Here is a 21,662-nt window from a genome sequence, read left to right as displayed (position 1 = left end):
TACTGACATAGCCATAAAAAAATGTTGCTTTATTTATCTGACCGTATTGGAATGTATTTGTTAGGTTTTCAGTCAATTAAATTTGGTTTAATAAACAATATGTGGTTATTTTTAAAATTTTCAATGAACATTCGATCAGTCCGGCCCTCGGCTTGCAGCAAAAATTTTTATCTGGCCCTCCGTCCATTTGACTTTGACACCCCTGTCTTAGGGGGTCTGCTGAGGGGTGGCCCAATTGGGCCGCCCAGGGGTGCGGCATGTTAATGAAGATGGGAGTGTTTTTCTGATATAATACTTGTAATTTGCATATCCAATCAATAAAAGGGCCGGCAGAGGTGGCAGAGGTCAGGTGTCAGTGAGAAGCGCACACGGAGTGGCTTCGTAGAAAACTGCACCTCCTGCCGGCAGAGAAAGACGATCTGTTCCTGTGTTCGAGCCTTTGTCGACCGTCCGAGTGAACATCTCTGACACTCTCCCATCACCTTCTGCCTTAGCTGCCTGGCTCTCATCATCCAGCATACCATCAGCCCTTGCCTGAAATTATCATCATCATCATCTAGAAAAGCCAACCTGGACAAGTGTTGAAAACTAGCATAAGTGTTGATTTATTTTCCATGTGAAATAAATAAATAAATACATATAATATCATGAGAATTAAAAAAAGAAAACCCTTAAGTGAGATGGAAAATACTAAGAGTAAAACTAACTGCTGATAACATTGTATTTCTGACCATATCCTCCACTTGTTGTGCTATCTTCAGGAATATCACATCCTTTGTAGTGTTGTCAGCATCCATGAAGTGCAGGTCCTTGAAGTGGGGATCAAGGGCTGAGGCATTGTCGAGGAAGTCTTGGATGTAGTTGTAACAGGAATTAAAGTCCTGTCTGAAATTTTCTTTCATCTTGCCAATTGCAGCGAGATCGCTGTGGTTTTCTCCAAATTCTGACCGTAGTTTGGCCAGTAGTGGGGAAACGATGGAGATAGTGGGGGTCTTTTCCTCACTGAGGAGCTTGGTTGCCAATTTCAGGGGGGACATCAGTTTCAAGATTTCTGGGATTACTTTCATCTCATCATCTGAGAGGGGAGGCAGTGGTTCTCCCCTTGGCTTAATTTTCCTTAATACTGCCGCCACAGCATCCTTCTATTCCCAGTAACGCTCCAACATATCAAGGGAACTATTCCACCTTGTGGCAACATCATGGATTAACTTGTGGTGTGCCAGACCAAAGTTGTGCTGCTAATCACGGAGAGCATTGGATGCTTTGGTACTTCTGTGAAAAAAATGTAACGACTCTCCTTATTTTCACCAGGACAGGTTTCACCTGGTCTACTGCAAATGTTTTTTGCGAGGACAAATTAAGCGTGTGTGCTATGCATCGCACATGCGGCTTCATTTCTGCGCCAGATCCCGCCAGAATCATGTTAGTGGCGTTATCCGTGACTAACGCTGGCTTCTTATCGCCAATGTTCCACTCGCGGCAAACGTCACGCAGTAACTCCGCAAGGTTTGCTCCGGTGTGCGACTCACGGAAAACTCTGGTCTGAAGAATGAAGTTTTGCATTTCCCATTCCTTGTCAACGTGGTGTGCCATCACTGTTATATATGAGTCAGTAGCGCAAGACGTCCACCCAACCACTGTAAGTGCAACTCTTTGCGCACTGTTCAACGACACAGTAGTCTCACTTCTCACTTTGTTGTACAGATCGGGAATATGTTTGTAAGTGAACACAGACCTGTCCGGTATTTTATACCTGGGTTCCAAAACGTGCACGAGCTGTCTGAAACCCTCGTTGTCCACCACGCTATAAGGCTGGAGGTCTTTGCATATGAAATAAGCAGTGGCCTTAGTTATAGCCATTGCGCGGTCACAGTGAGCTGCAAGGGGACCCCCAAAGTAAGAGGCGATTTTATTCTGATCCTGACCTGGTTTGCCAAGAGTTTCTCCGGTGTCCGACGAGGAACTGGACGGGGAGGCGGGGTATGGCCTCTTAGCGCGACATTCTTTGCAAATTACGGAGGTTTTATCAAGCTTTCCGTCTTTCTTTTCGAAGCCGTAGTATTTCCAAACGTAAGATCTGAATGTTGCGGGTGCATTAAGTATAGTAGTTTCCTCGCGGCTGCTTGCTCGAACTTCCATAGTGTTTCGGTAGTAGTGTACTGCACTGTATGTGATTCACGGCTTCCGTCCGTATTCAACACAAAACGCAAAATAATGATGGTGCATTGCCCCTAGGAAAGGACAGATAGGTGACGTTTAACATGAATAAAACAGCGGTTGCATCGGATTTTACCGATACCCACCAACGCATCGTGATGAATCTAGATTTCACCCGTGAATTGCGTCGTACCCAGTGAATGAGCCGATGCACTCGCATCGCGCACGTGCGCATCGATGCATCGATTAATATCGATTCTTTTCCACACCCTTAGTGCAGAGGTGCAGGGTTCAATTCCGGCTGCGGCCTTCCTGCGTGGAGGTTGCATGTTCTCCCCGTGCCTATGTGGCTTTTCTCCGGGTGCTCTGGTTTCCTCCCACATTCCAAAAACATTCATGGCAGGTTGATGGAACACTCTAAATTGCAACCAGTTTGAGGTGTACCCCACCTATTGCCCAAAGACCGCTGGGATAGGCTCCAGCACGCCCCGCAACTCTTGTGAGGTTAAACAGATGATAAAATTGATTGATGGATGGATGGATTAACGAATCAATATTTAGTTTTATTTAATTTTTTTAGAAAGGGAGAGTGCCTTGGCAGGTTCATATAACATCTTAAGACAAAGAAATTATTACAAATTATTACTTTAAAATTAAGTATTCTTGATATGAAAATCAAGTCGGTGTGACTTGTCCATAAAACTGTACTTTTTTGTATTCTGAAAACATGTACTGAGTGACACTAAAGCACACTTCCAAATGATCATCAGTCCTGTCATCATCAAGTTTGAATGTAAGAATCTTAATTTGGGAAAAGGTGACTCACAAAGACGTGGGGTCGAGAAATGCCATCAATAAAGTAGCACTTTTCCTTTGTAAGTTCTGTGAGCCCTGGACTTGACCTCAAAGTCATTCTTAGTTGAGAATATCAAAATTGCATGAATCACTCCAGGGGAGTTCAGATGAAACAGTGTTGCAATCGATGCAAGTAAATGACAACGTCAGTTTCTTCCTAAAGAGTTGCATGGGAATGTAGTGACCGGCTCCAATAAAGCAACGTGGATTTTAGCTTTTTCCTCCTTTCTCCGTTCCAGCTCAATTTTTGGATGGAAGTCAGCGTTGTAACTTTTATAAGTAGCCGGCAAATTCCGACCGATGTTTTCATTTCTTTACATAGCGCATGAAAATGATTTGGTTGAACCACCATCTTGCATGTGTAACAAAATCTTGTGAGACTGAAAATTAGTGATAAAAGATGAGATGGATACCGCAAATGTGAATGTGGCGTTTTAACTCCCGGTCACAGGCAGAAATCTCCACCTGAACGTTCTCTGCCGCAATTGTGGTCATCATCACAGTTAAGAGTAAACAACTCGGTGTTCTTCCAATTTTTGCTGTCCAGCAGTAAAGGTATTATGTTCAAAAGCACCACACATGACATTGGCTCACCTGTCTTCAGCTCCTTGCATTAGCTCCTGACACATGTCATCAAAGATCTTTGTTGCCTTTATTTAGTGTTGTTCAGAGTGCCTGCAGAAATGTTCAAGGCACTGACTCAATGACTCTTGAAATAAGGCCAGGGATCCAGACAAACCTTTTTTTGTAATTGGAGCACAGTGACTCTGAATCTGGCGTTTTAAAGGAGCAAATAAAAAATGTGAAATACTTGAAATATTTTTTGAGGCAGAACAAGTGATATCAACAGAAAAAATGTAAAGTGTAGACAATGCGGTGGGACAAGATTTGATCTTTTTTTTTTTTTTTAATTATTAACAGAGGTTTTAATGATGGCAACAGATGTTGAAATGCGCCAAATTTAACCATTTCAGGGACAGCGGTTACTAGAGTGGAAAGCTATTTACATCTTGCTTCTCGTATATTAATTCATCTTAATGTCACAGTTGTGCATCAAGCACTACAAGTGGACCGTTGTGTGTTGCCACCCACTGCCATTATTTTTTATCATGCCTAAAGACTAAAAAAAAAAAAAACTTGAGAAAAAAAATCCCTATTATTTGTGCATGAAAGTGTTAATATCCTGCTTCTAAAAACGAACAAATAACAGGTTGACCGGGCGCCCCTGAATGGATTGCGTCCGACCATGAGCTGTTTTGGGCAGGAGTAGGGTAGCGCTGTAGTTTAGCCACAGATGGCTACACATCTAAATCAAACAGACCAATCACCTGTTTCAGTACATCTGCATTTGTAAATTTAAACTTGCACAGGAAGTCAACAGTGTCATGAAGTCCTCCTGTAGCGGTCCAAAGTATTCAAACTTATTGCCTGTGAGCACCCTGTCACGTTATTGTTAGCAAAGTAATTAAATTTATGAGCTAAGATTGTTGTTTGATAAGGTGACGTAACTTTGTTTGTCACTGGCAGTCATGCGGCCCCTCTCCCGTGCAGGTGTTCCTCAGGGATCTGGAATGGGGACGTCAACAGCAGCAGAGCCTCTGGAAAAAGCTTCATTTCCGAAGGGTGGAGAAAGGCATCCGTCAAACGCTACGCATGTTTGAGAAAGACACGCCGCCACCATCTGCATGAGCCAATAAGTAACTGGAATACAGCCAGTCAGTCATTTTTTTAAGTCATCACTATAGGTGGAGTCCTCCAGATGGGCGTGAGAGTGTGTCATCACTATTTAGTAATCACACACACACACACACACACACACACGCACACACACCTGGAAGACTACAAAAACTTACTGAGCAAAATGTGTGTGGGGGAAAAAACAACAACAGACATTTACTCTATCACTGTTCAAAAGATGGAAGAGCAAAGGAAAATATTCCTGAAAATCCTTCTCATTGGTTGGTTGAATCATTGACTTAAGGTCCATGATGGCAAATGATTTTGTCTTTTCGTTAAGAGTTCCTTAACATGCATGAACGCATTTAAAAAGGCTTCCTTTCCAGAAGTGGATTTGATCAATGATTTGCCGTTCCAACCTTTACCACAGATCAAAAAAAAAAATAATTACGCTGAATGTGTTGGTCATGTGACAGCTGCAGGAAGCCGGCTATGACATTGAGGAAGTGAAACATACGGTAACGCAGAAACAAACAAACAAATAAAAGGATTTATATAGTATGGAGTCAGGAGTCGCATGGTCCAGTATTAAAGATTAGATCAACATATTGAGAAAGCGATTTTGCTTTCAGCTGTTCTTCACTGCAGATATAAAGACAAGATCAAACACATATAGCACTTCCTGGATGCTGAAATAAATCATTTTGAAGTGAAAATAGACATCAGGATTGTTGTGTCACTAAGATAATGTTTGGTGCTCAAAACAGAAGCAAGATAGTTTTCCAAAGTACATTCTGTTAATAAATAATTTTTAAACTTGTAAGGAGGCGTCATTGTGTGGATTAGCCATCACATAGAAAGAATGTTTCCCCTGTCCGTCGGTATTTTGGAGGACCATTGCAGATGGTCATTATTGTTTTGGGGCCACAAGTTTGTTTTTAATTTGTTGATTTTAGGGTTTTTTTTTTCTTTCTTTGTGTGTGTGTGCATGAATGCGTATATGAGAGAGAGAGAGAGAGAGAGAGACTACATTTTTTTGTGTTTATGTACTGCCAACAAGAGAGAGAGAGAGAGAGAGAGAGAGAGAGACTATATTTTTTGTGTTTATGTACTGCCAACGTATTTCTGACACATATATTTGTACTTGAAAAAGATTGCTTAACAATGGTGCAATGCCATCTTATTTATTTGCATTTAATTTTTTTATGATATGATATGTCGTCTAATAACAATGTTGTGAAGTGTGACTGACCTCTGCTCTCTTCGGAAAAACAAACAATAATTGTCTGTAGAATTTCAATTTCCACCATTTACGAGAAATCTTATGCCATGAAGAATTTTGCCTTTGATTTTGTAAGACTCTCACGCATATATTTGAATCTGTCGAACTGTTCATCTTCAATAAAGACTTTTTTTTTTCTTTTGCTTGCCATCGCTTTCTCAATTGAATCAGTATTGAATGCAAAATAGATAAATCATAACCACATGGCAGAATGCGGAAGCTTTCAGTCAACCCCCAAATTTACTTTCCAAGAAAATGTTCAATGCAGCCCCACTAAACTTAACGTGGTATTCGGATTAATATTGCGCATGTGGAATATGAGTGAAGCAGAAAAATCTCCCTGTTTTTGTCCATCTCAAGGGACAGCCATTTTGGGTTGACTTCCCCTTTAATGCGGAGTTGCCACAGGGTTGAAGTCAGGGCTGTGTGGGTTCACGTCTAATTCTTCCGCACTGGAACCGACCATCCCTTTGTCGCCTTCCTTAATGAACACTGGAGAAAGTCATATTTTGTCATGTGTGATGCTAAATTCATTTCTTTTCATGTACTCCGCCCTCAGCATGCAAAAAGCATTTGTGTTGTATGCGTATGTGCACACTCCAAATGGTTTCAATTCTACTTTTCTGTTTTCACTGCACCACAATAGATGTTTTTGGTATCACTGTCATACATCCAAAAATACTGGGTTGGTTTTCCAATCCATTTTCTGGGTAGCTGTAGATTTGGGGCAGATTAGGTTAATTTTATTTAAATATCTTTATTATTTTGACCCCATGAGTCTTGCGAGAACTGTTTTCAGAATTTCTGATTATGTTTACTCTCGTTAGGAGATCAAAAATGAGACGTCGTCGTGTTGCCTGTTTCACACTAACTCTGAGCATACATCGCTCTGAGTTGTTTAAACCACCCAGTGAGTAAATATTTAAACATGGTTGTTTGGAAAGGAGCCTCCAAGTGGCTTGCTGATAACGTTTTTTTTTTATTATCCCTTAACTCCAAAGCTGGTCTCTCAACTGCTCTTTAGTCTGAGGCGATAGAGAGGTGGGAACACCATGAGGCCGAGATCAGGTAAGCTCCCCTTCCTCTTTCACTGTTTTTTTTTTCCTGAACAAAGCACTTACCACTATTTCACCTGAAAGCTGCTTTGCGTGAAAAAGAAGTCTGTGACAAGCATGGCTGTAGTATGTTTAGTTTGTGCTGTCGATCGTGTCTTCGCAACACGGCAAGATCTGTTTTTTTGATCATTGGAGGAAAGAGTTAAGAAATAGTTTAAGGGGTTTGCTGTGTGTGAAAAGTTACCATCGTACATATGAGCAAAAACTGAACAGAAGTCGACTAAGTAATTGTGTTCCAGAGTGATCAGCTCAATTTGATTTATACAGTACAGCAGCAAATTGCAACAAAATAATCTCAAGGCACTTTACAAATAGAGCAGGGTCAGGAAAATGCTCTGTTTAAATGAATCTAAACCGAAATAAATCAGTATCCCTTTACAGGAAGAGTAGGTTTTTTTTGTTGTTTTCTTAGGGATTATGAATTATTTTTCTATGATTGTACTTCTTAATCAGATGATATGTGGCGTATCGTAAAACCACTTCATCTCTACTTGTTTTGCCAATTTGCTCTATGGAGCTAGTTTATTTGCACTTTAAAATATGGGTCGATTGTGTTCAATGTCGATGGACTCTGCTTATGGTGACTACAGGATCAGAACTTTAACATAAAAGATTTTATGAAACAATAACAACCTATTTACAGCGTGAGGAAGGAATTAAGCCTGGTGGTAAATTGGTTTCAATTAAACTGACTGAAGCTGTGGGCAAGAGTGTACAGTTGCCTCTGGTTTTAATGCACACCATTTAAAATTGTTTCAAAATACATTTTGAGCTGGTCCACATGATACTTTTTACTATGGTTCTGTGTACTCCTTAGGCTGCCAGGATGTGACTGAGCTTCCACGGTGAGTAAATCCTTCGCGTTTCTTTCTTAGTGGCAGAATTCAGTTTAAAGTCGAGAGGTCAAAGCGAGGGGAATGCACGGTAAGGTTGTGCCCAAGAGCGGTTAGGGTTAGGACGAGATCAGTTATTATAATGATTATAATGATTACTTTTCTGACCCTGCTTCAGAGTGGCACAGTCTTTTATTTGATCAGAATCAGATCAGAATCGGATTTATTGGTCAAGTACAGAATGCAAACCCCCCCCCCCAAAAAAAAACAACAACAAAAACACAAGGAATTTACTTCCCAGTTACAACCCGTCCAGAGGAACATAAACAAGACAGCAATAACCAACATGGGGGAGACAGCACGAGAAGCCTGGCTGGTCACTGTTAAGCGCCCTGAGATCTTAGATGTGAAAAGAAAACAGTTGGAAAGGGGAAGGGAAAAAAAACCCCGATAGACTCCAATCATTCTCCTTAAATGGGAAGATGGTTTGAGCCAGAGAAAAAAAACTCAGCACATGTAGCGTACATTTAAAAAGTTAGGACAACAATTCTTGAAACTTAACGTAATGAACAGTGTGGGGGGGGGGGGGGGGGGGCGGGGCACAACTTGGGAAGGCTGCTAAAGTCTCTCTAGCTCTGCCCTGTGGGAGAGGCGGGGTGAATAGGAATCCGACGTTAACATTGCACCTGTAGCTGCAAGGCCGAGACCTTATCAGTCACAGGCTCGGAGAGTAGTGTAGGGAAAGGGAAATTGGAATACTCGCGTCCGTGTGTTTTTCCATCCACGGGAAAGTCCAAATAACAATTGTTTTGGGAACAGGCCGTCTACAATTTCAGATAGCGTTGAATGTCTTTTCGCATGTGACTCTGTGTGGCGTCTATCTGCCAAATTCTTCAGTCAATCAATTTTCCAGGTCGGTACAACTACTCCCGGTTTTTCCATTTTGCGAAGCGACTCCAACACATCCACTTTGCGGTCCAGTTCGGTCAACGCATGAGTCTTGAGTTTTGATCACCCGGCGCGCACCCTCCATGTAGGCCGTCCATTTATTCCCTTCCAATGAAGCTGCTCCTGCCAGCTGAATTTTGCGGGAGATCAGAAAACTGCTAATACCAAACAGCAGGATACCTGTTATCAAAAGGCCAATAATGGAGATGTCTTCCAAATCTTCTATGGACAATATTGTCAGGGACCATTCTCCACTTCTGCCAAGGATCTAAAGTGTATCCAGCAACAAATTTCCCAGAGGGGCAAGAAGGCTCCCCACCGCCTGCTCTTTTCGTCGAAAAAAATGTATCCATAGTTCTGAGAGTCTAGCTGACTAATTCCATGGTTTGTCTTTTCGGAAGAAAAAAATACGGAGGCTATATCAAGACAGAAGACAGCACATTAGACAAAGTCAGCAAAGCAGAGGAGTAAAGAGGAGGGGGTAGCAGAGCAAAACGCGTCCGCCTTCACTGAGAGCCAGAGCTTTCTTTTGGGCTTAATCCTGTTTAGGGGTCATCACAGAGGGTCATCATCCTCTTCCATTCCTCCCTGGCCTCTGCATCTTCTGCACTCACTCCAGCTATATTAATCGAAAGTCTTCCCTCACAACATGCAAAAATCTCTTTGATGTGCCTCTTATCTAGCAGCTGAATTTCCAGCATCCTTCTGTCAAAAGAGCCGCTGTCCCTCCTCCGCACATGACTAAACCATCTCAGTCTTGCCCATATTCTCTGCTCTGTGCTTAAGATCAGGTATCAAAAAATATTAAAAAAAAAAAAAAAAAAACATCCTGTACTGGCAGCACTACAGTACTTGCAAATACTTCTTTAATTGGTGGTAAAACGTTTTAGCCCATGTCTTATTGCATGTCACTACAGACTACAGTGGATTTCTTTGCAGGGGAAATACACATATACAGTACCATCGTTTCTCACAATATTCTTCGGCGCTTGATAACATTTCGTCCGTCTACCAGTCCACTATCTATAGCTTTTGTAGTTTTTAAAAATTCTTTTGCGATTGTGCTATGCGGTTGCCGAAAGTGCGCTTTTCATTGGTCAATACATATATCGCCGTCTTAGCTACATCTCTGATTGGCGAGGCTTCATAATTAATAATAATAAAGAACAGAGATGGGCACTTTATCCTATTTTGCCGGTCTGTGCTCTGTCCGTGACCCGGGTACCCCAGAAAACTGCTAATACCAAACAGCAGGATACCTGTTATCAAAAGGCCAATAATGGAGATGTCTTCCAAATCTTCTATGGACAATATTGTCAGGGACCATTCTCCACTTCTGCCAAGGATCTAAAGTGTATCCAGCAACAAATTTCCCAGAGGGGCAAGAAGGCTCCCCACCGCCTGCTCTTTTCGTCGAAAAAAATGTATCCATAGTTCTGAGAGTCTAGCTGACTAATTCCATGGTTTGTCTTTTCGGAAGAAAAAAATACGGAGGCTATATCAAGACAGAAGACAGCACATTAGACAAAGTCAGCAAAGCAGAGGAGTAAAGAGGAGGGGGTAGCAGAGCAAAACGCGTCCGCCTTCACTGAGAGCCAGAGCTTTCTTTTGGGCTTAATCCTGTTTAGGGGTCATCACAGAGGGTCATCATCCTCTTCCATTCCTCCCTGGCCTCTGCATCTTCTGCACTCACTCCAGCTATATTAATCGAAAGTCTTCCCTCACAACATGCAAAAATCTCTTTGATGTGCCTCTTATCTAGCAGCTGAATTTCCAGCATCCTTCTGTCAAAAGAGCCGCTGTCCCTCCTCCGCACATGACTAAACCATCTCAGTCTTGCCCATATTCTCTGCTCTGTGCTTAAGATCAGGTATCAAAAAAAATTAAAAAAAAAAAAAAAAAAACATCCTGTACTGGCAGCACTACAGTACTTGCAAATACTTCTTTAATTGGTGGTAAAACGTTTTAGCCCATGTCTTATTGCATGTCACTACAGACTACAGTGGATTTCTTTGCAGGGGAAATACACATATACAGTACCATCGTTTCTCACAATATTCTTCGGCGCTTGATAACATTTCGTCCGTCTACCAGTCCACTATCTATAGCTTTTGTAGTTTTTAAAAATTCTTTTGCGATTGTGCTATGCGGTTGCCGAAAGTGCGCTTTTCATTGGTCAATACATATATCGCCGTCTTAGCTACATCTCTGATTGGCGAGGCTTCATAATTAATAATAATAAAGAACAGAGATGGGCACTTTATCCTATTTTGCCGGTCTGTGCTCTGTCCGTGACCCGGGTACCCTTCTGTCATCGTCCCTTCGTCCTTATTCATATAATCGTACTTTTACAGCGCTTCTGTCCCAGTCCACACCTTCCCCCTCCGAAAAAAAAAGCATCCGTGCATGATGCCGTGGGAAAGAGGCATGGGGTGGGGGGGGGCAATTACTACCCTACAGATGAGACAGCACTTGCTTTGCTTCATACACTGGCGATCTTGAATGGCGCCTTTTGGTACAACCGCAAGCAAGTATTATCATAGACAACTGTTACATTACATGTACCACAGGTGTCAAACGCAAGACCCGGGGGCCAGATCTGGCCCGCCACATAATTTTATGTGGCCCGCGAAAGCAATTCAACCAGGTCAACTTCCATGACGCAAGCTAAAATCTATACCAAATTTCAAATTGTCATATGCAATAAATCATCGTGTCGAGCTACTGCAAGCATTTTCTTGTTTTACATTATTACAGAAACTTGAACAACAGTGGAATGGACTAGTCTCCTTGACTTTTGATTTCAAAATTATTTATCTATTAATTGTGTCCTCTATATGTAATAATTCAAGGAGGTGATTAAACACTGATACGGTTTCACAGTCATAATGGCCCTTGGAAACTTACTACAATGTGGCCCGTGACAAAAATGAGTTTGACACCCCTGCACAAAGGAGCCTTCCTGTGTACGTCGATGCTGCAACCATAATGGATATGGCAAAGCGAAGAAAATTATGAATATGCTTCCTCCTTGGAGATGCATCATCAAGCAAAAACACACTGGATTAATACGGAATTATTGCTTTTGATTGTATGACAATTCTCCTAGCTCAGTTTTACATCTAATATTAAAGCCACATACACTATGGCGGATCGGCTGACCTATCGCTTCGACCCGGTTCAACAATCGTCTGCTACAACATTGAAAGAAAAAGGAAAGGAATATAATCATTTTAGAGTTCCAAAGACTTTATGGCTCCCATGGAATCTTGTATTAACACAGTTCAAATGGCTCTTTATTTGCCGACGCTAATGTAATATGTTCTTTCTCACTTGACGTCCAGTGATGTAACATGACAGTCTAAACCCGTAATGTAGGAATCTACACGTCGACTAATGTGCCAAAACTACGACGAATGGTCACCAAAATTTATAATGACATTTTTACTTAATGCTCACATCAACTTCTGAAAATATTAGAATGATCGTCCAAGATTTAGGGATTTTGAGGTGTTTTCCTCTTCAAAGAGGCGCTCACGACAAAGCTGATGTCACTTCACGAGAGAAATGCGTCGATCAAAAAAAAACCAAAACACATGACATGTCTTGCCACATTACACACGGCCACACTTTGAAAAATGTGCGGGACTCTCGCATGCAAACACTGACGTATTCATCGCATATACGCCTGCCCGTTGAACCTTATTTTCAGTGATGCCGTGATTGACTGTTGAAGATAAGACTGGCCTTCAAGCAAACAAAAATGACATCACTGTTTCTTTTTCTTTTTAACACTTTCATGCACCCTGCAACCTGATAACATGATAAGATGTCCACTACAGTAACCACTGTCCCTTAAAGGCTTAATGTCTTCGCGACAAGCAACTCAACATGAGTATTTCACAAAACAACAATAGCTACTATGATGAAATAAAATAATAGTAATAAAAACTTTACTTTTAGAAATCCGTATTTCAAATGGCATTAGCAGTGGGCAGACACCAAGAGACACACAACACAGACAGCTTTTTTAACCGGCTGGATTGATTTTTCGTGAAATTGGGTGTCCATAGGTACTTTGTTATGTTCTCTGACTGTACAGTAGGTGGCAGTGTTGCTAGAAACACGAAACGTGGTATTGTAAAATAGTATACACACGTGGTGTGTGGGGAAAAGCCCACAATGTTAATATTTGATGTGGTTACTAATTTGCATACTTTGTATAAGGTTCTTGTATGAAACCCAAATTGACATGACAGTGCGGCACACTACGGAGTCTGGATGTAGTGTGGACACGGTGCTGTGAGTTCCTTTAGAAGTGTGCGTTGATGACAAAAAAAAAAAAGTTGTGTCATTCCTATTCACGTGTCTGTAAGCATGTTGTTAGAATCGACAAGATCTGTTCCATCAAAATGTTTTGTGCGACATTTTTCATGTTCCCACGATACCGCGTCGTGTCGAACTAAGTGGTCAGGTTGCAGTCAGGCACCAGAAATGGCACAAATTAACTGTCACAATAAGAGCACATCCCACAAGTATTGCTTAAATGTTGCCAGTTTAACCACAATTTGTTTAATGTGCTTGTTAAGTAAGAGTGTCTTCACATATAAAGTGTACTCACATTGCACGTACACACGCGAGTGTGAAGACAGCTCATTTACCCGAATCAGTGAATAAGTAGCAGAAATCCCCAACAATCATAGTTTATTATTTTTAGGTGAAGAAATCCTAGTGCTGGGTTGTTTATCGCCCAGGAATTAAAAATGTAAAGAAACAATAGCGTTTTTTAAATTAATGCGAATCTAATGTACATCAGTAGGTTCAAAATGTGTTTGTATTTGCACTCACTGTTGCGTTCGAGCCACAAAGGCACGCACGTATTCAGTTGATCGGGTAACAATAATTCGGCACCCCATTAATTTCATGTGCCCCCCAAAGGGTCTGGAGGCGCGGAATATGGCCCATTCTGCTATAAATATTTGCATGTTTAAGTGTTTATGTATGTACGGTACGGACAGGGGGGAGAGAGAGACAAACAGACAGACGCTGACATGTGAACAGTCTATTTTTTTTTTTTTAATGTTGAGTATATCACAGTTATGTCTTCCATACCTAGATTTTGTCTGGTTCAAATTAGTTGAGTTCGTAAACGCACTGTCCTTGATGGAAATGCATGTTTCAGGTCCAGTGAATTTCTGTCCTACTATTTTTAAAACATCCATGACTTTTTCATATTTGTGCTGACAGTTTTACCTTCAACCCAAAGGAAGGGATCGATAATCCAGCTCTGGTCATCACTGATGATTTTGGTAAGGTTTCCATGAAAAGGTCATGCAATGGTGCATCATCGTGCGCCCTGTCATACTGAACTTGTTTTGAGAAATTTGTGTCCAGAATCAGAACAAAATCCTCTGCCCAAACTGTACCACTTGAGGCGTGTGGAGGGGCAGAATTTTGGCTTCTACTTGCAGAGGGTCACAGAAAAGCAAGGCTTAGAGATCACAGATGTTGACCCATGGAGCCCAGCTGAGCACAGTGGACTTAAAGCAGGCGACAGAGTGTTGGAGGTCAATGATGACTATGTGGTCAACATGAACTTCATTAAGGTTAGAGTGCGGATTTCTATTTTTTTTTTTTCCCAAGCGCAAAATGTCATGTCAGCCATCCATCCTGTAGAAGGCTGGTCAAAACAGAAGCCGCTATCCTCCTTATATTAATCATTAGAGCCTTGTGATATCAAAGCAAATCAATAAAGAGTTTGCTAAATTCTGAACAACCTCAAAAGACATTTTGGGGCCAAAACCTGAGAAAACAGCTGCCATGATGCAAAATGAATTCCATCCTGCTGATTTGTCTGCGTAACATCTGCTGGCTAAAGTGTCACACTGCAATTATCTGACAGGTGGCAAGGAAGATCCAGTCCTCTGGCTTACATTTGTTTCTCCTGGTGTTGAAGAAAGATGACTATGAGCAGGTACCAGAAGAACAGCTACCCTACAAGTTGATATGACCTGGCTCGGACTAAGTATTACACAACTCCACTGGAAAGTTTCATTGAGGATTAAAAATAGATATACTGTACTGTATAGTTTGCATATGTGACTCGGTGGTCGACTAGTTAGCGCGTCGACCTCACAGGGCGGAGGTACCGGGTTCAATTCCAACTTTGGCCTTCCTGTGTGGAGTTTGCATGTTCTCCCCGTGCCTGTGTGGATTTTCTCCGGGTACTCCGGTTTCCTCCCACATTCCAAAAACATGCATAGCAGGCTGATTGAACACTCGAAATTGTCCCCAGTGTGAGTGCGGATGGTTGTTTGTCTCTGTGTGACCTGCGATTGGCTGGCAAGCGGTTCAGGGTGTCCCCCGCCTACTGCCGGAAGACAGCTGGGATAGACTCCAGCACCCTTCTGGGGATAAAGCGAATCAGAAAATGGGTGGATGGATGGATATGTGAGCTAAGAGGAGTTTCCCATGTTCGAGAAGACAAGACTACGCTCAAATGAAAGGATGAGTAAAACCTATAGCAAATTACATATATCTAGGAAAAGTCCAATATCCCAACGTAAGCTGTCCAGCACGACAGAGACTGTACAAATCTTTTACAACTACTATTTTATGAAATCAGTACAACAGTAAAAGCTATCGCAGGAGGAGTCTGGTGACGAGGATTTACCACATGAAGTTTAACAGGTTGCAGTTTAGGACAACGGGCAATGGCTAGTAGGAGGCAGTCACACCACCGTAAGTCCAAAGCACACAAACGGTGAGAAATAGTGCACCATATCTAACACTCCTCCCCATGAGCAGGTCTCGTAACATTAGTAAAAAGCAATACAATTCAACAAATACACACAATGAGCAGGTCTCGTAACATTAGTAAAAAGCAATACAATTCAACAAATACACACAATAAGGTACACTAAAAGATCTGACTATACACGTGATCAAATAAAGTTCAATACCAAAACAGGCTTGCCATCTAGAACTGGCGACTGGAGAGACGGGCAGGGTAACTGGAAGCTATAGGAGTAGTAAAGGTTTGAATGATCCAGATTGACCTCAGTGCATCAACCGTGTATAAAATTCAAATGACACGTTCCCCATACCCAATACCAGGGTTTATGGGAACAAATCACACAGTGCACTTCGGGGCTGTAACGAGAACTTTAAAGCTCAAACACACTGAGAAAGGGGTGCACATATTCGTAAAATGATATACCGTATTTTCCGGATTATAACTTGCTCCGTAGTACAAATAGCACCAGCCATAAAATGAATCTTGGGCTATTTTGTAGCCCAAGATGCTTGTAGCCGCTACAAGAACTTCTGACTTGTACCATGCCATGCCACCTTGATGCTGTCATTGATGCAAAACATGGCCCAACATAGTACTTAGTGCATATTACTTTCATACACTTTTCAGAAGGTCAAGATTTTTATGTTTAAGATCATTTGCCATTCTAATTTTGTGAAACAGGAGAGTTCTTTTTGTGTCTTTCTGCCATAATCACCAAAAGTGAAACAAAGGCTTGAAATATTTCACTTTGTGTGCGGTGAACTAAAACCTTTAGTGACCTTGTATGTTTTACTTTCTCTTCACAAACACAACTTGTACGGATTGCGTCTCTGTTGGTCCAATGCAGGCAGTTTGTTCAGGTGTGGACCTAAAGATGCTGGCTACAGCTGCCAAGGGAGGCCCTTGTTCTCGGCCCAGACTGTGTCACATAACCCGGCATCAGGGCTGTGGCCTTGGCATGACCCTGATCTCAGCGGAAGGTACCAACACAAAATGGAACAATTATGATGCACAACACTGTTCAAATGCCTACTTTTCTTGAAATGTCATGGCATCAGAGTTTTAAAAAAAAACACATAGAATTGGATATTTTCAGTATCTGGCCTGCTGCAAATGTGGGTAATTCATATCTGATATTGGAACAGGCAAATAGGATATAACACGAAATACAATCAATGTTGACGTAAACAAATGTAAACTACAGCATTAACCCTTTCAGGGACAGTGGTTACTACAGTGGACAGCTTATGTTATCAGGTTTTCATTATTGGTGCATAAAAAAGTGAACATACAATTCAATATGGTGTAAATTACATAAGCGTACTTTGGAATAACCTTGAGGGGGGGAGGGGGAGCTGCAGTATAAATTAAGCCCATGTTTAATGTGTCTTTGCAGGCCTAAAAGGACGCTGCATACTGAGCGTAGAAACTGATGGTCCAGCAGAGAAAGCTGGAGTCACCAGTGGGGACAGATTGGTCTGGATGAATGGCATCATGACATGCCATCTCACACACGACTCTATCAACAAATCAGTAAGAAACTATTTTGTCATATTCGTAGTTGCATTAGTGTATTTTGCTCGATTAAGACTGTGAGTGAGTCCTGCAGTGTGTTTGGTTCTCAGCTGAAGAAGAGTGCAGACTCTGTGACCGTGTTGGTCATTGATGGTGAAAGCGAGTCTTGCTATATCAGGAGGAAGATGCCCATCTTGCCTGTGCTGGCAGGCCACTGTAATCTCCCACACTCGGCAAAGACAATGCATCTCGTTAAAGGACCTGAGGGATATGGTTTCCTGCTGAGGCAAGAGAAGATTCCAGATAAACGACAAACAGGTAAGACAGTCATGATGGACAGAATCTGAGTCAATTGAGGAAATCTATGAAAAGATCCTCAAACAAACATTTTCAAATTTACTCTAGCTATTAGTACATCTTCCAGTTAATTTTCACTAACCACACCCAAGCCTGATTACCTCCATATCCGCTCAGTCAAGATATCACCTAAGTAGAATGAAGTGGGACAAAAGATCTAAAAATACTGCAACAAAATGACATGAGTCAAAGTCATTCAAGAACAAATGAGAAATAAAGTAACTCTATCAGTCTGTTAAGGGTTACGGCCAGTCACAAATGTTACATCTGCCGTAAATGTGACTGGCGTTTACAGAAAAAAAATACCATACAGTAAAACATGGTAGGGGGAATGTGATGGTCTGGGGCTGATTGTTTCTTCAGGACCTGGACGACTTGCTGTGATTGATGGAACCAAAAATTCTACTCTTGACCAGAAAATGCTTGGCAATCAGTTTGTGACCTCAAGCTGAAGCACATTTAGATTCTGCATCACGACAGTGATCGAAAACACATTAAGTCAACTTCTTAATAGCTTAAAAATGGTTTTGTAATAGCCTAGTCAAAGTCCACACTTGTATCTGATTGAAATGCTGTGGCACAACCTTTAAAATTCGTGCTTCAAAAACCCTCTGGTGTTGCTGAAATAAAACAATTATGCAAGGGAGAGTGGGCCAAACTATCTCCACAGAGATGTGAAAGATTCATTGCCAATGTTAGACCAGCTATTAGATTTAGGGGGCAATCACTATCCCCCCACAGGGCCATGTAGGTTTGGATTTTTTTTTTCTCCCCTCATAAAAACTTGATGTCAAAACTACATTTTGTTTTTACTTGTGTGGTCTTTGAAAAATATACACATTTGTTTGATGATGGCAAACATTTAAGTGTGACAAATAAGAAATCAGGAAAGGGGCAAACACTTCTTCACACCACATTAAGTACATTAAATATACTTCTGATCAATATATAGTTAAACATGGTCTATTGTTCTTGAAGGATTCCATCTGGTCGTGGGCTTGCTGAATAGCTGTGGAACAGCTGTGATTTTTCAATGCCATCTTAACTAAGATTCTTTAAAAAAATGGATGTTCAATCAACCTGTAAAAAATAAATGGTCTCTGGCTCAGTTCACGTGCTTCGAGAGGTGGACAAGGGGAGTCCGGCAGAAGAGGCGGGAATGGAAGATGGAGATCTACTGCTTGCAGTCAATGGAGAACTAGTGGAGTTCTTGGAGCATGATGATGTTGTCAAAAGGGTTCGAAAAAGTGGGGAGAGCGTCACCTTTACCACTATATCGATACAAGGGAGAAGCCTCTTCAGACAGGTAGGTTCCAATACAGGGTGCTCCCCCACATCGCCCCCCCCCAAAAAAAACGTGTATTAGAAATGTCCTCTCTGTTGTTTTGTTTTTCCTGCAGCTCGGCATTTCACCTCTGTTCTTTCATGGCGAATTCATACACCAGGATGACTGTGTCCTAGGTCAGGCCGGAATTCAAACAGTACAGGTATTACATCATCTCTACGTCTATGTCGGGGGTCGGCAACACGCGGCTCCAGAGCCGCATGCGGCTCTTTAGTGACATCTAGTGGCTCCCTGGAGCTTCATAAAAAATATTTGAAAATGGAAAAAGATTTTGATAGTAGGCTAATATAGCTCAAATAGATATAGACACATGTTGCAGCTCCGAAAAAGGAGAGCTGTGATGTTGGTTTTTTAAAACGTACACTTTATTTTGTGCTTTTAACAGTCTCGACAAACACAGACACGTCTGCGTCCGACTCCGTGCCTTCTCTCTTCTCGTTCGACTCGAGAGGCGTTCAAAGGCAGCCTCCGAAAAACGGAAATTAATGATCACTTCACAGACACTAAAAAAAGCTAAAATAATGCACCAAAACAAAAAAAAAATTAAGCGAGGAAATCACAAAATAAATTCTATAGGGGCGTTTGTGAACACACAACAAAGGAATGAATAACATAAACAATTCTGAGACAGTCCAGTCTACCTACATACATAGAGCATGTGTTTCCTTCATTGTAAGTTTTATAGAAGGCTTTTATTTTTTTGCGGCTCCAGACATATTTGTTTTTTGTTTTTTTATGTCCTATATGGCTCTTTCAACGTTTTGGGTTGCTGACCCCTGGTCTATGTTGACAGTACAAAGATGTATGGAGAAAAAAAAATTGTTAATGGACATTCATTTCTACTTCCTGTGTAATGATCAAGTGAAGTACCAGAACAGCACGAGTCCCACGAAAACAGCATTCATTAATTTGCTTTGAAAGGCAGACGGAGGTCCGAAGGCAAAATATTTGACCTGCTGCGGATTTTTGCAAGTAAATGGAAGTTTGGAACCACCAGAACTCTTCCTAGAGCTGGTCGCCAGTTCAAATGGAGCAATTGAGCGCAAAGGGACTCAGTCAGGGAGCTGACCGGCAACTTGGCGGTCGCTGAAGTAGGAAAGCAGTTTCTCGACAAAGATTCTACGGTACATGACCTCATCCCTTGGCCCCTCTACTGCAGTAAAGTCACCCTATTTCTTCAGCCAACAAAATGTTTCATACTCCATACTTAATGGTGCCAATATGGTCGATAGAATGTAAATCAGTGTAACATAAATCACTTTTTTTTTTTTAAATAACAAATTTAGTTGACAGTTGAAAATCCACATATAATTGGCACCCATTGCATGTGGGGTATTGTTTTATACATTGTTGTTGGATTTTATTTTATTTTTTTTTTCATCAGCCGATTAATCTGTTGTCATTTTTTTCAGGAAAAACCGGCATTGGCCTCTGCCTGAAAAAAAAAAATCCATATTGGTTGGGCCCTAGAACAAACGCTAACTGCGCATGCATGGTCCATTTCATGTATCATTTAAAAATTTTTTTTTTGTTTTTTTTTTTAGATGTTTACCTTCTACATTTCTGTATATCAACAGAGGGCAACATGAGAAAAATCAGCTCTATGTCAAACATTTTCTCCAACAGCACATCGAATCCTGCTGCCAGGCTATGTAGTACGTGATTCCAGACTCGAGATTCGAGTCCGGACTCGAAATGTTTTTTTTTTTTGTCTCAGACTTGGCCAATATTTGGATTCACTGGACCAAGTCGAACAATGTTTTTTATTCCTGAAAATGAATGTCCTCCTTCAAAAGAAACTTGAAATAAAGTTTTTCACATAATCAAAATAGCCATCTGATTGGCCGACCTGACTGCATACGCAGTCTAACACACACACACACACGCACACACACACACACACACACACACACACACACATTATTGGTTATCGAATCTGATGACTTTTTCAGGCCGTACAGTGCAGGATATTATCGGTTATCGTAGGGGTTGATTTTTTTCATTATGTGCATCACTAGTTAAAACTTACTAAAACTAACTACTGAAAACTAACCAATGTACTTTTATTGTTTTGTGCAGCCGCAAATGTTTGGTGATGCCCTCTTGTGACAGCTCAAGGGAAATGAAGGAAGCAATCCATCCGAAGCAGGACTTGAATGTTCAAGGAGATTTTGGCTCAAAAGTGAATCAATCTGTGTAATAAAGATTTTTGTTATCCTCTAAAATGTCAATTGTCTCCATCGAAATATTCAGTCAAGCTAGAAACAAACTCATTTCAAGTTGTTTGAATTGAAGACTTCAGATAAAAACAAAGCAGTCTGGTCATAAGAGACAAATAACAGTCAGACAAATGATACGCATTTCTTTAAATGTCACATTTAATTTTGTTAACATTTCCCGCATGAATTTGGGGTCGATTTCACATCTCCAAACTGACAATCATTAAGTGGATACCTCAACATTAACTTTGATTTAAGTTCAGGAGGGAATCATTGAATAGACAGATGTATTTTTGTATGGATGTACTGTGTGTGTGTGTGTGTGTGTGTGTGTGTGTGTGTGTGTGTGTGTGTGTGTGTGTGTGTGTGTGTGTGTGTGTGTGTGCGTGTGCGTGCATGTATACCGCAGATTTATTCAGGATACAGTGCATCTGATTAAAACATCAAACATCATACAAATATTTTTCAAATAGCAAATTAAACAAATCCAGTGGTTGCAAAATTTGTGGTTAGTTTCACAATAAGGTATGTCAGTTAGGACTCATCAAATATTTCAAATGAGT

The 21,662-nt window shown here is 41.2% G+C and overlaps 2 protein-coding genes across 2 annotated transcripts in view; both read left to right on the top strand.

Annotated features, from left to right (window-relative positions):
* The window catches only part of nlrx1 (NLR family member X1), a 24,370-nt gene extending 19,136 nt beyond the window's left edge, over positions 1 to 5,234 (top strand). Inside the window, exon 12 of the mRNA XM_019861600.1 lies at positions 4,564 to 5,234. Coding sequence (XP_019717159.1) covers positions 4,564 to 4,701 — 138 coding nt within the window. The 3' untranslated portion in view covers positions 4,702 to 5,234. The remainder of the gene's footprint in view (positions 1 to 4,563) is intronic.
* A 1,669-nt stretch (positions 5,235 to 6,903) lies between these two features.
* On the top strand, positions 6,904 to 21,105 carry LOC109510825 (Na(+)/H(+) exchange regulatory cofactor NHE-RF4-like). The gene is made up of 11 exons (XM_019861437.1): positions 6,904 to 7,039; positions 7,904 to 7,931; positions 14,115 to 14,176; positions 14,262 to 14,473; positions 14,770 to 14,841; positions 16,511 to 16,643; positions 17,060 to 17,196; positions 17,289 to 17,496; positions 18,645 to 18,841; positions 18,936 to 19,022; positions 20,960 to 21,105. The coding sequence occupies exons 1-11, from the start codon at positions 7,024 to 7,026 to the stop codon at positions 20,987 to 20,989; spliced, it is 1,182 nt and encodes a 393-aa protein (XP_019716996.1). The 5' UTR covers positions 6,904 to 7,023; the 3' UTR covers positions 20,990 to 21,105.
* The last annotated feature ends 557 nt before the right edge of the window (positions 21,106 to 21,662 follow it).

The sequence above is a fragment of the Hippocampus comes genome, unplaced genomic scaffold (genome assembly GCF_001891065.2).
Source record: "Hippocampus comes isolate QL1 unplaced genomic scaffold, H_comes_QL1_v1.1 scaffold122, whole genome shotgun sequence".
NCBI lineage: Eukaryota > Metazoa > Chordata > Actinopteri > Syngnathiformes > Syngnathidae > Hippocampus > Hippocampus comes.
The sequence above is the reverse complement of the archived record's forward strand: the minus strand, read 5'-3'. Positions and strand labels throughout refer to the sequence as shown.